Below are 18,069 nucleotides of genomic sequence, written 5' to 3' on the forward strand. Positions count from 1 at the left end.
ATTTGATTTGTGGGGGGGGGGGGGGGTGGGGGGCGGGGGTTGTAACGACTTGCTCGAACAATATAACCAACATTTTCTCGCGCGCTACGCGCGCATTCCACATGATAATGTGCATATCATACGGGCATGCATCGGTTTTTACATCGCATGCAAATAGCATACAATCATTTTCCGTCTTATTACCCTTCCGTATTGGTTAGAATTGTTCGGTAATAATAATAATATCAGTTTAACCACTGAAACACACATTGCAAATTATCTTTCTTTCAGTAGGTGCCCATAAGCTATCAGCATATTGCCCGAATTTCACAAAAAATATTTGGTTGGGGTGGGGGGGGGCAATAGGTTTGTGAAATGAGTGCCAGTGGGTACAAATGTATCGCAACAAGTTCGTAACAGAAGTGCAGTCGCGAAAGATTGGGTTTTCTGACTCACACTGACCGTATCGTAGACGAGTAGCGCGAGGGTGGGGGGTACAAAGCAGCAGTCGGAATTTTCTGGCTTCAAAACCGATTTTCAGTCACTACACCCCCCCCCCCCAATCATCAGGCCTTAGCTACGTCCCTGGGTACATGGTGGTTACATAGTACGCTCCGACCAGAATTCACCCGATAACCAGATGCAGATCCACCTAGCAACCGAGGTAAATTGCTTGAGGACTCCAACGAAAAACCACTGATTTATTTTCATGCCTTCATCACTTTACCCACCACTCACATGGGACCTATTCTAAGTCTGATGATACATGCGCATGTGCATGTGAGGTCCTGAAAACATAATAAAAGTGGTTTGTCATGCTATCCTTGTTTTCAAATTTCATATAATTGTATTCTCGTAGACCTAGCAACCTGGTTTAACATGCTAGCGTTTGACAACTTTTGACCAAATTTGCTATACGAACTCGGATCTGGGCTGGCGTATGAGGAAATGCACCATTTTGTGGTATGACTCCCAGGACGGAAAGTCGAGAAACTCACATGTAGTCGCGGCGGATTGCTTCCTTCGCCTTTATGTCCGGGGACATTTTGGGACATCGTTCCTATAGACCAGGGGTGGGCAACCTGCGGGCCACATGCGGCCCGCCAGCGATTTTTTCCTTGCGGCCCGTGAGATGTCTCAGGAAAAAGAAAAAAAATCAATCTAGTTTGCATCATCACCAAAAACGAGCTCGCTGCTTATAATTTATCTGCATTAATGATGCTGTGAGGTTGGTCTATTATCACCATTAATTATCAACTGGACTGTATTGACATACACACCTACGTACACACACCTATTGCTTGAACGTCCTCGGAATCAAAGGTTTGAAATCAACAGCAGGTCGTTGGTTAGGTGCGGCCCTGTCAATCTTTCACTCCTAAAATCTGGCCCATTCATTCAAAAGGTTGCCCACCCCTGCAATAGGCCTATATCTGAGGCCCTGGGGTCAGTGGCGCCGTGCCCCCCCCCCCAAAAAAAAACTTGTCAAAGGTGTCATAAAATTTTGTCATAATTTGACAAAAAAAGTGTTTTCGAAATCGAAAAGTAGACTAAATATTCAATTGCTCTTTGATGGTCGTTGCGGATTTTCCACACTCGGACGACATATCCGGATTAGTAATGCCATTACCTTTGAATATGTTTGTCCTAAGCTCGCGTTTGATACAGTCTCCATTAACCTGGAAAATAATCACTTCGTTATCGCGCGTTTTACCTTAGGTTTCGCTACTTTCGCTTTTTCTGTCCATGTTTTCAAACGGCATAGCATTTTATTCACCCAGTCACCACTTCTCACGGGCATGGGCGGTGATCATTGATCAATCAACACAAAAATGTCTCGATATCTTAAATTTTAGGCGCTTCTGGGAGACGAGGAATTGGTAAACTGAGAAACAAATGGCGATCACTTCCTTCGAGAATATTTCCCAAAATAAAAAAAATTGCCGGAAATTTTTATCAATTGTAGGGGTGTTGCTTACTGACAAAATGCACGGGAAGTGCCGTTTCCTACAATCTGAGGGGTCTGCCAGAAGAAAAATTTCTTGTACGCTGCGCGCCAACCGATGGTGGCGCTCCGCTTAGATAGCACTTACGGCCGGAATACTCGAATCGATCACGTCCTCCCCCCCCCCCACGTTTGAAATCGAATTGACGCCCCTGCCGTGATGTCATATAATATGTGCATAAGGGAACGGGCTTTGACCTTTCTTGGAGCAATTACCTCCCAGACGTTTGCTTCGTACCTTTAATCTGGAAGCCAAAATATCCATATTACCAATGATATTTGACAGAAAAGTCATAATAAAGACCAATGGAGGCGGCAGAACTCTTGAATGTTTAGACTTTGTTTCTTCAGCAGCAGTTGGTTTGTTTTACAATCTTTCTTCAGAAACTCAGCAGTACACCCTGTTAATGGTCTTCGATTGTTTTAATGCGTGTGATGCTGTGTTTCACGTTGCCCGTCAGTGTTGTACGTATCGTCGTGCGTAGGTAACATTTTTGCATATGAGTTGCGTCGTGCAGTGTTTCTTGGTTTAAATCAGTGGCGTAGGAAGGTACTTTTGAGTGGGGGGGGGGGCTGAAGACTGATGGCCGGCCTGGGGGAGGGGTCTAAGGGGAGGGGGTGTCCCCTTTGGTATTTTTTGCATTTCCAGGTGGCCTCAGATACAATTTGGTGTAATATAGCACACTTAAACCGACCCACTCCATTTTGTATATAATTTTGCATTTTCACCTGGCCTTAGATGCAATTTGGTGCTCCAAATGAGATTTTTTTCTCATTTGGAAATGAAAAAGGGGTTTTCTGACTTGCGAAGCGGGGGGGGCGGAATGATACTTCCGTCCCTCCATATTTTTCACTGGGGGCTGGCGCCCCCCAGCCCCCCCCCGGTTCCTACGCCCTTGGTTTAAATTACCCTTTATTGTATTTGCTTCTGGATTATTCTTATTAATTTGTCACAACAACGATTGATAGCGATGGACATGCAACTGTTTTGTAGGCTTAAAGCAAAACAATTCATGTAAGTTGTTTTCTTTAAACCTCCTTTGATGTCACAAATTACATTAGTGTAATTTAAGAATAATAATGTTTATGGAAAGTACAGTTTACTTTTATCTCATATAATACAATGATTGTTGTTAATGTTAGTTTAGTCACAGGCTTGTTCAGATTGTCCAGAATGACTGTCTAGAAACTGATATTGAATAAACTTTGTTCAATGATTTAAGATTTGAACTACGTTGTGTGAAATTTTGGCTCTGTGACTATAAAAAAAATCGCTTTAAGATTTAATTAAACACCCTTTGGAATAAAATCTTTTTACCTACCTAATTTGACCCATCCCCATTACTCCCACTCCCTCCCCAACATAAAAAATGGTTTCCCTGGAATAGGAATAAGAAAATATTGCTATCACTTCTGAAGCTAACCTCATAGCTTATTAGTATACAATAGAGCAATGAAGGGGTTGTTAATTTTAGATGATACAGCAAAATCTCTTGGTCTATTGCGACTTCAGTGTAGTAACGTTAATACTAGTACTACTAGTGCTCGGCGCGCTACCCCCAAAGGATCGCCACTTGCCCCATTGGAGGTTTCCTGTTCACCGATCTGGTCTTCACTCTTCAGAGTAGTTTTGTGGATTACTTGACAGAGGAATGACTCTTTTATGTCGAACCGTTAAAGTCGATTTGTTTTATCTAATAAAAAAGGATGGATCGTAGTATATGCTTCCGTGAAGTGTTCGCTTCATACGGAGCTGCATACTGGATAGGCCCAGTGAAATCGGCGCTGGTGTTGTGCACTTATACTTGGTCATAATCGCCGTTTTTTTTCGTCCTTCAGCCATGGATGAAGGCTAATTGCATGGGTTATGATATTTATGCAGCCCCCAACAACACAACGGACCGGCATTTCTCTCGGATAGTATACAACAGTTGTAAAACAAACTTGAAATTTCTAACGCTATAGCGTAATACAGTGGTTGTTCTCTCGGTGTAAATGTGAGTGTATATGGAACGGTATGATCGTCGCGCATCCGGTACATGCCTGGGCTTGGCACTTGTGTTCCTAACATGACGTCATCGTTGTCTTGTTGTGAAATTGCATTCTCAGATATGTATTTTCGGATGCGAATATTGAAACGTTAATTACTAATTAGTCCTTGAGGTTTTCAAGGTGATGAGGATAGTTTTGAACATAGATTTTCTCAAAGATTCAGAGGGAGTTACTCTCGATAAGTTGGATTTTTCGTGTCATGGCCTCCTTAACATTTTTTGTTAAACTTGAGAAAGAACTCAAGCAAAGAGGCAAAGCTTTTATATCTTACGAACAGTTAAAGGACTCATTTAGTAATTGCAGTTAATTCCGATGCATCATTGTTTTCAAATATGTACGAATTGGCGCAAGAGAGTTACCAATAAAGAGACCAAGCGTGGTAAAGAAATACAACAACAACAGATAAATACATGCTTGCTGAAAGTTTTTATTTTGTTCTCCTTCGTCTTTTATATTTGAAAAGCAAGAAATTGGATAGTAATAGAAAGGTTTGTGAATATTTGAAGCTAATATACGAAATATTCTATGCAGCTTCACCATGTCTCATAGGTCGATGATGAGTTAATGAGTAAAATGGGGACTAAAATATATAAAAAAGATGACCAGACTTATATTGCAGACAACAATTGTACTTCGATGACATTGCCTATTTTGATTAGTTCTGCTATGTAGTGATTTGAAGTGGGTTAACTGTTCACCCGGTGATGATAATTCATATATTTCGATATTGAACCTTACTGATTAGGTCAAAGGTCAGTGGTAAGCACATAGTCATGCAGTAAAGAATATCCGTTGAAACCAACTTGCAAAGTACTTATGCTTTGCTTATAATGGATTCCCATGTGAATAACTGTAACATGCTATAACCGTTTCTCATGTCACGATACACCATTACTACATTATTATCATAGAAGCGCTATGAAAATGGCCTTCATTTCTAAATTTGTAACAACTACCTGAAAATGTTCCAAAATAAAATTAAATTTAAAGTTCAGTCTGATTCGTGTATGTAAATTAGGCTAGGTTCGGCACTTTGTGTTAGGATTATGCTATAAATGGTGATATTTGTTTTGATCAAGGAGAAAATCAACAGGATTTTAAGTCTGCTTTAACGAATACTAGGCATACTTTCCACAAGCCGCTGTATACTGTCAAGACCCAGCCACAGGTATGCCTATACCTAGGAATATCAATTTATGATAAACAGAGTTGATGTTCAACTCGTATATATAACATTAAACTCGGGATTATATCCGTTTAACGTACACAGTATTTGTTTGGCCCTCGACTCGAGCAGTCCGTCTATGGCAAGCTTGATGTACAATAATCCGAAAACTCAGTTTATCGTCGTTTTTCGTCCGGAAGACTCGGTTTATCGACTGATACACTGTCGTTTTCTTGCTAAACAGTTATCGGGAGAAATATATTTTGCGCCTTATGTGCAATAATTCGATAAACTCAGCTTTGTCGAGCTGTAAACATGGTTTTTCGATAATTTCAGTTTTCCAGCGAAAAACTGTGTTTTCATAACGTGCAATAATTCAATAAACTCAATTTTTCGGGCGAAAACCAACTGAGAAAAACAGGGTTTAACGAGCAAAACTCCATTCAATACACACGATTTGTCGATCATCTCAGTTTCAATCGAGCGAAGAAACGTGTTTCAGATAAACTTAGTTCATCGACTTCAAAAACGTTTCAATATTAACATCTAAGCTTTTTAAGAACATGTTTTTCACTCGAAAAACTTAGTATTTTACGATAAAATCTATTTTTTGGTCGAAAATCCAAGTTTATCGGTGATTAACTTAATTTTTCGTGTCATTGCACATTAGGCTTGCCATATCCGTCTCCATACGGCACAGCGCATCGTACACAGAAGATAGAATAGGCTTTTTGAATTAAAGTTTAAGAGGACTAAATATGTAACTAGTTGGATTTTAAAAGAAAATCAATTAAAAACGAATGTCGTGGGTTGTATTATCACCATGTGCATAACTACAACATATGTATATATACACGTATGTGGCTTTAAGCTGCATTAATGTTTGAATTAAAGGTTAAGATGATTTAATATGTAACTAGTTGGATTTTAAAAGAAGATTCAATTAAACACGAATGTCGTGGCTAATATTATCACCATGCATTACTACAACATATGTTTATCATACACGTATGTGGCTCTAAGCTGTATTAATACAATGCGCCCTCGCTGACAATCTTAAAGTTATTATATATACAAATCAAAATCAAGTGTTCGTCACTGTATAATTCACCACTTTGTGCTTTCGTATAGCGCAGTTGTAGATATAAAACTGATAATCAACAGATGAGCGTATATATTCACAAGTATACAGATAGGATGAACTCTGCGGCGTTAACATGTTTTGGCAAACTATAGCCATATATTTAAAGAAAAGAAATATTTTCTAAAAATACGTTAGAATAAAGAAAATGAAAGCAATATGTAAGCTGAAAATGTTTTATTTCAATACTCTCTCTCAAATGATTGTATATTCATTTGTGTAGCTATAATTTCGGTGACCATAAAATATAAGCATTCTTTTATAGGTCACATTGTATTCGAAAACGTCGGTAATTTAGTGCTGAATATGCGTTTCACTACGATCTAAATAGTACATTTATATTTCATCTTTTCAGTATGAAAATAACAACATGGATATTATATTAGTTGATCCAAGCATATGCAGAAAGTCACATGCTACTACCCAAGGATCTTATGTGAAAGGAATAGGCGACCTTTCCCGAAGCGGAATGTTCATGTAGTTTGCATTAAATTTCAACTCGGGGATGTAACAGAATAGAGAGGAAGACATATTAAGGAAGACTGAAGCGATGCGTGTTGCCGTCTGCCATTTTTTTTTAATATTGTTTCGGCTATTCATTGCAGTGTGATCGGCTAAGAGTGTTATCTTTCACACTAAAATGTTGCAGTGAGCTTTGATTTCTACACATAGCTAGTACATTGACATCCGTCAGAATGTTCTCACTGAAGTGCCACGATCAGTTGCACTCCACGTTTACCTTTGCTTATGCTTTCCTTTCAAACGTCTTGCCACTGCTGAAATTTGTTTTCTTCTAAAAATAGGTAGAAACTCATACATAGCAGTGCCTAGGAAGAATTAAAGCCTGGGTATATTAACAGCATAAAAACGCCTTAATCAGTCTTTTCTCTGTGACATTTTGATACACCTGTTCATGCAAATATACATTGTCTACAAGAGATATACATGAATCGCGTTACATCTTAGGTTAAAGTGATCAGCATTCGGTCACTCAAAGTCATGCAATGTCGTTGTAGGCTAGATCATTTTAAAGAATTTTTGTTGTAATAAACAGGAATTTTAATAAGGATAGCAGCAATTAAACAAAGCAAAAAAAGTTTGCAGTCTGTTTGAAAGCGATATATACAGGGCGTTACCATAGGGGCTGTAGCACCACCCACCCCCCCCCCCATCCCCACTAAGAGATGATTCTCCAAATGAAAACTTGACACAAACACCATCTGGTGAGGTTCCATGCCACAATTTTCCGAGTAGTTTTCGAACACATGACTTCCGGATTAGAACGAGTGGCATGGGGTTAGTGTGGTAAATTCTCCTGGCTCTCAGAAACATATAAAGTCTTGTACGGGCGATTGATGCATCCTAGCTGGTAGATTCATGTTTGGCAAATATGTCGTGACGATTAAAGACTTTGTCGGGTAAAACTTTCAGCCTCAGCCCCTCCACCCCCTCCTCCCGCTTACTTGTCAGACCTACTGTGGCGTCATTGCATATATATTTAAGACATTTGTAAGTTACTACCATTATATACATTATTCCTATGCACAGGCTTCAGAAATATTTGATGCTAACAAAAAGAGAATATATGATCTACAATCTTAGAGATAAAGAAGACAAGTATAAAATTTAAGTAGTTATAATCTTTGCAATAGATACTTTAAATGTTATGCCCGTTTTAATAGCTTCGATGATTACATTGTTGATTATTAAAATTGTTCTTCAAATTTGAAATATTTGATGTTATATTTAAATTAAAAACAGAAAATGTGTCTCCGCGGAGTGACTGCTTATCTGAAACTACAGAATACTTCGTGTATACATGTTTATATGAAGTATTTTATTGAATTTTTATTATTATCATTATTATTCTATTATTGTAGCTTGCTATTATTACTCTTGTAGTCAAACAATTGATTAGAAAATATCACTGTACTATTCTAGGAGCTTGAGACCTTTTCCTTGTTGGGAATGCAACAGTAAATAATATTTGTAAAATTATTCTGCAACGCCAGGAACGTTTGAATTCGCAACAGGTAGTTATTTCATCTCGCTTGGGAAGAGAGTTTACTGCTTCTCAGTTTACTATAAAATGGATGAAGAGATTCACCTCCACAGTTTTGATTCACCTGCATGCTGAGGTTGATTAATAAACATTTTACTTTTATCTCTAATATTCGTTAACATGAATTATGACAATAATGTTACTCTTTCTTTTCCACAACACTGGTTGCCTTGACAACAGCATCAGCATCATCAGTCTCCTCGGTTACATTTGCTGCTTTTCCGAAAGCAGATGTCGGTCTTAATGGCGCCGCTTGCACCAAAGCGGTCGTACTGAAATCAACAAATTCATATTCAGAACTTTCATTATTTGATTTGACTTCTTTGCCCTCTTTGTGGTCGTCAACGGCGATCGTGGTTTGATAGAGAGGTTCCTGGTCTTTCAACAGGTCTGGAATTGAAGGAACCTCCTGGGTCTGTATCTCAGTACTATAAAGGTTCGGAGTCCCTCCCGGCTCGATATCTGCCTCTGAGACTTTTCCTTCATGTCCACTTCTATCGGTCTCCACTTCAAAATATTCTGCTGTGACGTCACTCAACTGTTGATATTCTCTCGAATCGACAACCTCTTTCACTTTCTGGTTTTTGGGGATTTCTTCAATAATTACCGATAGAGTTGTCTTATCCGGGTCATCTTCTCTTGCCTTATCATCCTGGACATGCAAGACACTTTCGTAAGTGTTTTTCGTTTGCCCGTGGCTGTTGGTTGGTTTCTCACCTTTTTGATCACTACTAAGGGGAGTGTCCTGGTATGCACATGCAAATTCTGCAACCTCACAATACTCGCTCTCATCTTTCGAGCTCTTCATCTCACTCATCTCCATCTTGCTGTCAGTGGCCGATGAAGACTTCATCAATGCAGAAGACTTCCCCTTTGAAGATGACGGTAGCCCCGTGGACATGGATGAGGTTCCAAAGCTTGTCCTGGTTCGACATAAACGCAACCAACCAATCCATATGGCTCTGACGTCATGCTGGCGAACACCAAAGAAGACAAAGATACAGAATCCTTGTAGTGAGTTAAAGATGCAAAATAAAATGTTGGAAAGTGTTTTGAGTCCCAAAATGGAGACATATCCAAAGATCCAAGTCATTCCAAGTACAACAGCAATTACGATTGCATTCTGAAACCGACGCAGCATCTCTCTGCTTTTATTATCGATTTTAGCGACTTTCTTCCTCCCACATGTCAGTTTCGTGATTACCAGGATGAATATAATGAAATTGCAAAGAATCAAGAACGCCACTAATCCAAATACACATATCAGAAACACAAGTGATGTTGATTGTGGGAAACAACTGCAAAGAAAAAGAAAATTCAAGCGTTTTAATTTATTGGCATTACAAATTTAAATAGTAACATATAATCATACCACATAATATTGCTCATCAACTATCATCAATTATAAACTGTTCCTTACTACAAATCTGTTATATTTGAAGGTAGCAAGTTTACTGATGGAAAAGTTTCACCGAAAGTGATGATATCTTCCATACGATACATGTTCATGTATCATTCGCATACGCTAATGGAATTTTCCGTTGACACCGCATGTTTAAGAGTATCTTTAAGTTTAAGAGATGATCCGAAACATCCTCAAATGCGACAAACTTATATCTTCTTAAAACCAAATGCTTTGATGGATATAGTTTTGACCGAAACATGCAAACTATTCCAGCAGTCTTGTCAAACAATCAACGTTATCCACCGGATTATCTTATGAAATGTATATTTCTTTTTTCAATATACCAAAGTTCAAACTTTACGAAAATACAATGTCTATATGCGTACTTAAGCTATCTAGAAAGAATACAATAAACAAATCAAGGCGTCCCCTTTAAATCTGTCATAATTATATGGTTTTACTCATAATGTATGGTCACAATGTAGATTAAATCCACTTACATCAAATTACTAACGGTTTTATATTTGCTATTAAATATCTGATTGAAATGCGATCTCACAATTTCATGGCAACAATGTAAATTACAACTCTGAAACTGTAATTTATTGTAGCAGGAAAATCCCTAAAATAACTCAACTCGTAGATCTATTTAGGACAACTACTACAACTGCGTATTGGTTCGAGATTCAAAATTTACTTTTGACCGTTCTCTTAGTATTAACTTGTTGCTTATACCTGCACGCATGAACGCCAAATAGCTGTCTCGACCTGACAAATATGTGTGCCAACAGCAAAATTATCAAACGACCAAAAGTTGATATGAATGTATTTATGCCATATTTAATATTTATTAACCTGCGTCAACGACCAATAACTTTCTGAAAAGAATAAATGTTGACAGAATTTTAGGCTTTGTATGACATAGTCCAATAAAAAAAATTGAGTGCTTTTAATTTTTCTGCAGCTATTTTGGTTTTCAAGATATTCTCCTTTAAAATATTATCCATCTCTGGAATGCTCATTTAAGGCTAACATGATGATGGCGTCAGCTCTTTACTGCAGGCCTAAATGTTAACTTTCATCCATTGCTTTATATTAGTTCTGATTACTCATGACAAAGATATCCTTTTAAGTTCGTATAAACATTAGGGCATCATTGGATGACATTGAACACCATTGTCAAGACACTGTAAACATTTCATTTGAGGCATTTTCCATTGAGTTTGTGTTACATCCGAGAACCTAACCTATGGTGGTCTATGTGTTAGGCTATTTAGTCCAGTCACTTTAATTGATGAACCCAAATTGTTTATAGAGTAGTTTCTCAAAATTAAAAGTGTTATATAAGTACTAGCAGGACTGATGGCAGTCCCTTTAAACGGTTTTAATTAAAATTAATGTTGTGCCTAAAGTCATCTTTTAATATCTTCGTCACATTGGTGATGGGCAAACCTGTGTGCTGATGATGGCCAAACCTGTATCTCCTTAAAATTCGTTTACCAGAACACATAGTTTAAATTTCTTTCCATACCGTTCATTAGCTATGCCCTGATGTAGGATAACTGCTACAGTATCTTATGGGAAACTTACTAGTCGCAACTTGCATACGAGTCTGGTGAACACGACACACATACAACAACAATCAAAGCGGGAACACCTGCAAATAGAAAATATATAAAATATTAACTGCCAACTTGTTCTTTTTATTATGGTTTCTTTATTGACGAAACCCTCTGAAAGGATATGGAGGTACATTTCTTTTGGAATGTAATTTCTCTAAAAGCGATACTAACGTTTCAAACACCTTTATTTATGAGGTATGCAGTGCATTGTCGGATTTTAATTTCCGCCCTCCGTCAATATGTTGTGAAGAATTGATATAAACAAAAATAATGATATTATTTACTGAAATATTTTAATGTCGAAGAATGCTTATACAAAAAAAGATATCTTTAATGGTAATGGTAATGCCTTAAACTAAACTGAATTCACCACAAAACTAGATATTCAAAATAAATTTCCCATTTACTTTTTTATCATGGAAATTAAGCAGCAATCACTAGAGAGTGGAAAGCAAATGTAAGGCTTATTGAAAGCCCTTCTGATAATTTTCTTCATTTGATAAGTTTTACAATTAACTCATGTCCTAATAAAATTACTTATAATGCACTTATTAAACCAAACATTATGCACCCCCCAGCCCAGCCCAGCCCTCCCCACCACACCAGCTGTTTCTAACTTTTGCCTCAAATTGATAACTTCAATGGCAACTGGAATATTGTGTCTATGTTACCTTTTGTAGCTGTTAAAGATGCCAAAGTTCAATATTTTCAATTAAGATTAATTCATAGAATTGTTGACCAGTACCAAATCCTTTCACATAAAAATTAAGCTAAAGACTCCCTCATGCGTACATATTGTAATTCTGGGGATAAGGCTCTCGACCGTCCATCTGGTCCTGTCCAGTTACTCAGATATTTTGGCAAGCTATTTCCGCAACATGTCTTCGAAGTAAGTTTGACGTCACCTTAATTTGGACTATGCGAATTTTGGTTTCTTATACGAAAATTAAGAACCCGTTAAACTTTTTCATACTGTAGGCAAAATAATGTCCATTAATTTGTGTTAGAACTACAGTCTAGTACATAATTACATACTGTGGTGAACAGATACAAAAATATGAGAAAACTCACCCCATCCAATAGCACACGCTTTCAGTAAGAAGTTGCGGATTGTGGAGTTGAAAACTTTGACAAAAAGTAGATACATGTTTGCGGCCTCAATGCTCATCCAAGTAACAGATGCAAGGAGGAAGAAGTGAGTGAGGGCGCCAAAGGAGACACAGATACCTTTACGACGCGTTTGATTGATACCGATGACGAAACAAAAGTACAGGCCTAGAAGACTGATGCTCAGGTTGAGAATTATCTGCTTAGGTCTATTGCTTCGTAGCTTCCTGTGATAATATCAGAAAAATTAACTCTTTTATCCTAATGATTCAACGGATGGATTTTAAAAATCATTTTATTTATGTACGTTGTGGTTTTAAGTTCTTCTATGTCTGTTTCTTCAATATTTAACATAACCATTAAAAAATGTGTGAACCTTTAAAGTTCCTTCAAAGCACGTATTTACGTACCTGCAACCAGCTAGCATAACTTCACCTGCAACTAGCAAGCATACCTCTGTCTGCAATTAGCTAGCCTAACTCCACCTGCAATTACCTTCCATAACTGCACATGCAACTAGCTAGCACACCTCCACATGCAACTAGCTAGCAGACCTCCAGGGTGCAATCATCTAGCTTACCTACTCATGCATTTAGCTAGCGCACCTATGTTGTATTTAGCTCGCATACCCACTCCGGTTATATGTAGTTAGGTTTCATACGGCTTCACCATCATTAGCTAGCACATCAATATATACATTTAGCTAGTATACACACTCCTGCAATGAACTACCTTACCTCCACCTGCAATTAACTAGCATACTTCCACCTGCAACTAGATAGTAGAACTCCACCTGAAACTTGCTAATTTACCTACTCCTGCATTTAGCTAGCGTACCTACTCCTGAATTTAGCGAACTTACTTTCAACTGTATCTGGCTAACATACCTACTCCAATTAGCTAGCATGACTACTCCTGGATTTAGCTAACATACATTCCCCTGTATTTATAGCTACCACACTATACCACCGCGTTTAGCTAGCACACCTACTCCTGAATTAAGCTAGCATACATTCCCCTGTATTTATATCTAGTACACCTTCTCCTGTATAAAGCTGGCATACTGTCACATGTATGTAGGTAGCTTACCTACTCTTGCATTTAACTAGCATTTCTCTACCTGCATTTGCTCAGAACGTTTATCACATCCGCATTAATCTCAGAATTGCCAAGCACTCAAGGTCTATGCAGCGTGTTACGTTGACGTTTGCAAATTTCATAATGGCGTCAGTGCTTCGATCCTTGTCTTGTACACATTTTAAGTCATTGCCTTGTAAAGTTACTAATTAATTGCTGTTTACGACGCTCACAGTGTCTTGATATGTTGTATCCTACACCCCCCCCCCCTCCGCACCCACCACACCGCTATGATGATATCAAACAACTAGCCAATGAAACTTCAAATACACCACTGACCCTCTTAATCAACAAAACTGATCTAAGTCATATATAATATATATATAAAAGGCTTACTTGCTAGAGAGGTACGTTACTATGATAACGATGAGGCCTATAACCGATATAACACATCCGATAATGCTAAATATGTCCAACGCTTTGCTCTCGATGCTGCCATGAAAATCCTGAAATGAAACAGACAAACAGAAATTTTGTTTTAGGACCAGCTGCATCATTTACATTCCTTTACAGATAAACCACCACTTTTAACTAGAGTTTTAAGTTTCCACTACATGATGCGGACAGTGAAGAATTGGTTCTACAGCGGTTACTTTATTTGTTAAGTTAGAACAAATTGGGTTACCTTTTTACTTTCTACAAAAAAAGTTGTGTCAGTATAACAGTGTCACAGTGTGGTTCATAAATGAACATAGGCATTTGAGCATGTTTTCATAGTTGCTGCGTACTTACATGCGTATGCTGTATCATCCTATGCCATAACATTGTATTATCTGATTCAAAAACTTTTATTTTAGTATTATGTTAACTACTCAGAACCAACAGTTGAAATGTTTGCTCAGGTTATTCCACATATAGCAGAGTTGACCGAAATTATCAAGATTTCATGTCATGTTTTACGTTGATAGTTTTGTAGAGACCATGCAGGACCAAGTACCATGATCTGTCGTTACGTCAGTGATGACGACACGCAAATATGTCAATGTAATGTTAGAATAAAATTTTCAATATATACAAGCTTAAGTATTTCATTCAATAGCTTTGATTTTCAAAAAGTGACGAAATATTGGAAAACTTAACAGAGTTGTCAAACTTTACTTCTGCTTCGATCATAAACTCACCATCTCATCATTATACAATATTATCTCATTGTTAGACAATAATTCATTGGACACTATTTCCTCATTATTGGACAACATTACCTCATTATTGGACCATATTTTGTCATTATATGAGTATAGCAGGTCAAAACAGGTGTTTGAACTTGGTTGGCAATTTATAAAGTTTAAAGGAAAGTAACAGTGCCATCCTTTACTTAAGGTACGTCACTCACTAACTTTGTCATGTTAAAGGGGACACGAGCCCATTTAATATGTAACCATATATGAAAGAGTTCTTTGAAAAGTACAGCTATGACAAATCTTGGTCCGTTTGGGCGATATCTTAGTTTAAAAGTCATGTCAAGGAGCTGTCAGTTTTGTGAATCTTTGATGTTATATCGCTACTAGGATCTAAACATTTACTTTCTCTTTCTCTTTCTTTTTCTTACTTATTATTTGAGGTGAAATATTAACAGTGTTGAAATGGAAACCAATGCCACCATTAGGTCATGTTAAAAGATTCAATATTTTACATTCTGCATTTACAAAAGCCATATCAGGATATAAACATTGCTGTTAATTAAAAGATCATGGAACTGAAGCATGGATGGCTCGATGAAATCATATTTAGACTTGAACAAGTCTTCAGCTTTGTTTGTGAAGGAACATGAAATATGATGACTGGGTTTGTGTCTCCTTTAACCAATTTTAAAAATGGAACTTGGACTATTCGATGAAAAGTAGATGGGGTAATTAGCTGTTGAGTAAATTCTTAAACTCACAACAAGAACAGCGAAGTTGGTGAGATGGTTGCTTTTACATCTGTAAGATCCATAATCCAGGCCTCCTACCGTTGTAATTCCATCATCAGCCCATCCTCTCTCGGTTGTGTTCCAGTAAGCGCACCTTGTTGTTTTGCACCAAAGTGACTGAGAATTGCAAATGTAATTGAAAGCACAGTAGAACATTTACATGGAAATCAACATCTTTATGTGATTTCTTCTTTGTCTGTAAATTCGATAGCTAGATAGTACTAAAACGTAATACGTTGTACAGCAATACTAGAACACTGGTAGTATACTTGTGGTAAATGTAACACACTAGTGATGACAACATCGCATTTTTGGTAACCAAAGCGCGTTTGTGATGAATATCGAGTTCTAACCAAAACATAACGATGTCATCAATGGACATTGTTTGTAACACGATGAATTGCCTGGTGATGACCAACACGAATTAAGTCATTACCAAAATTTTTGTAAAGCGCCGAGGGCTCTCAATTGATGACTATAAAGGTGCATTTTCAAGACTCACACGCAGCGAAGTGAAACTAGTACACGTGCTCGTCGGAACACATTCGGTTTCGGCAATATCATTTCTTGAAGCGCGTTCGTATACACTAATGATGAAGCCAACTTTAGCATATTCTTGAGCATATACGCGCAGGTACTGCGTTAAACTGCAGTGCTGTGAGAATTTGATGACGGCAATTTATTATGATGTTTATTTTTTTTCTTAGTGCAGAATTTAGTTGGATAAAACAATAACTGGGGCACGATTATAATGTTAACTTGGCTTTAGTGGCAGGTAACTGGTGTTTCTTGCAGGATATTTGAAGTGGGAAATCGGGTGGAGAATGATATCGGAATATCCCATTTTGTGTGCAGCTACGATGTACCTTATCTGCTATGCACAATAAAAATATTCCTACGTCGGCAAAATAAATGTATTTAGCCCCTTCAGCGCTGTAACATCATCTCTGTTGATAACCAAGTCGCATGAGTGATAAGCAGCGCAGCACATACTACCGGCAGTCAAGACCCATTGTCAAGACGCATAGGTGATAACCAAATCATAATGGTGATGTCTAAGAAAACCAGGGCACATTATTTAGAACTGCGAGCCAGAACTAGTATCACCTTTTCTGCAAATTGAATTGGAGGAATGTTTGGTTGTAGGATTATAGTTTCACCAGACGGTAATCGTTTCGAATTTAACTGTAGGTTGATAGTTACTGCTATAACATACCTCTTTTGGATGACTTGTTGTCTCAATGTTGGATTCATCTGGAAGGTCCTTGATTTGAATGTCTGTTGTTGGAGATGCTGAGATGATTAGGCTGTTGACTTTCTCGTTCTTCTTATTAAGGTCTTGAAAAAGTACAGCAGTTCGATGAACCGTAAACACTAGAGCAACGGTCACCCGAGACGCTGAACAGAATAAAAGAACAATTCTAACATCAAACATATATACTTCAGCTGGAAATTTCATGTACACTTATAAAAGAGGCCTGCTGGAACATTCATGGTATTGATCCTGACCTGCTACTAGCTGAATCAAGTTATCTCAATTTGGTTTTGAGGACCATATCTAAAAATTAACTAAGTCAAGAATTAAAAAATAAACCAATAGTTAATATTTGTTTATTAAGGCTGACACAAGCAAACCCAATCTGGTGAATGTCTACCGAGTTACACTCCCATACTAGTCCACTCTGACCTGTTTTATTCCAAATGTGTACTTAATGAAGCAAGACAACCTATGCTGTACCACTGGAGAAGTATAGGTCATACTAAGGTTGGATGAAAGATAAACTAAACTCTACCATTATTGTAATCCTCCGAAATCCTCCTTGTTACTTCGTGCGGTACTTTTATTGATGTCTTGACTTCACCGGCAGTTTGTTTGGTAGACTTTTGTAGATTAGGCGTCAATACTATTTTAGCTTGTGTGTCGAACTCTTCATCGACGTTCCTATCTTTACCATCTCCGAAAGGAAGCTTGTATTCCACAGTTGCAAAAATAGAAATATCTATTTGTGCAACATTTGCAGCAATGTTCGGCGTCTCATGAGAGAAATTCTGGCCATTATTTCCTACGTTTTCCAGCTGATGACTGAATGCCTGTAATATTTCTGAAGAAGCTTCCTGACTTATACTGAAATTGGAATCTTCGTTGCCTGATGTTGCTTGCACTACATTATCAATAGTATTTACAACGGCCACCGTTACCTATATGCAGAGCAAGAAACAGGAAGATGTTTAGAATAAGCTATCAGAATACATATCACATTGTTAATTGCTCCCTGTTAGTGAATTCCGTTATGAAAGTAGCTCATTTACAAACAGATAGAATGCAAATGAATTGGCTCCATTCAGTTGAATGTGTTATTAAGCATAAGATCATGTTTCATGATTTTCTTGTCATTTTGTTGCAATAAACAGATGCTTGATTGTTTTACTAAATATCGCATTTGGTATCTATCCTCTAAAGCTTGACACGTTAACAGCTTTT

The 18,069-nt window shown here is 37.7% G+C and overlaps 1 protein-coding gene across 1 annotated transcript in view; it reads right to left on the reverse strand.

The window, feature by feature from the left end:
• Positions 1 to 4,443: 4,443 nt before the first annotated feature.
• Positions 4,444 to 18,069, reverse strand: part of LOC139966829 (uncharacterized) — a 32,713-nt gene continuing 19,087 nt past the window's right edge. Inside the window, exons 11-17 of the mRNA XM_071970219.1 lie at positions 17,381 to 17,786; positions 16,804 to 16,985; positions 15,558 to 15,704; positions 14,012 to 14,121; positions 12,503 to 12,765; positions 11,400 to 11,466; positions 4,444 to 9,702 (exon numbers count right to left, since the gene is read on the reverse strand). Of these exons, the coding sequence (XP_071826320.1) occupies positions 8,544 to 9,702; positions 11,400 to 11,466; positions 12,503 to 12,765; positions 14,012 to 14,121; positions 15,558 to 15,704; positions 16,804 to 16,985; positions 17,381 to 17,786 (2,334 nt within the window). The 3' untranslated portion in view covers positions 4,444 to 8,543. The remainder of the gene's footprint in view (positions 9,703 to 11,399; positions 11,467 to 12,502; positions 12,766 to 14,011; positions 14,122 to 15,557; positions 15,705 to 16,803; positions 16,986 to 17,380; positions 17,787 to 18,069) is intronic.

The sequence above is a fragment of the Apostichopus japonicus genome, chromosome 4, assembly GCF_037975245.1.
Source record: "Apostichopus japonicus isolate 1M-3 chromosome 4, ASM3797524v1, whole genome shotgun sequence".
Lineage (NCBI taxonomy): Eukaryota > Metazoa > Echinodermata > Holothuroidea > Aspidochirotida > Stichopodidae > Apostichopus > Apostichopus japonicus.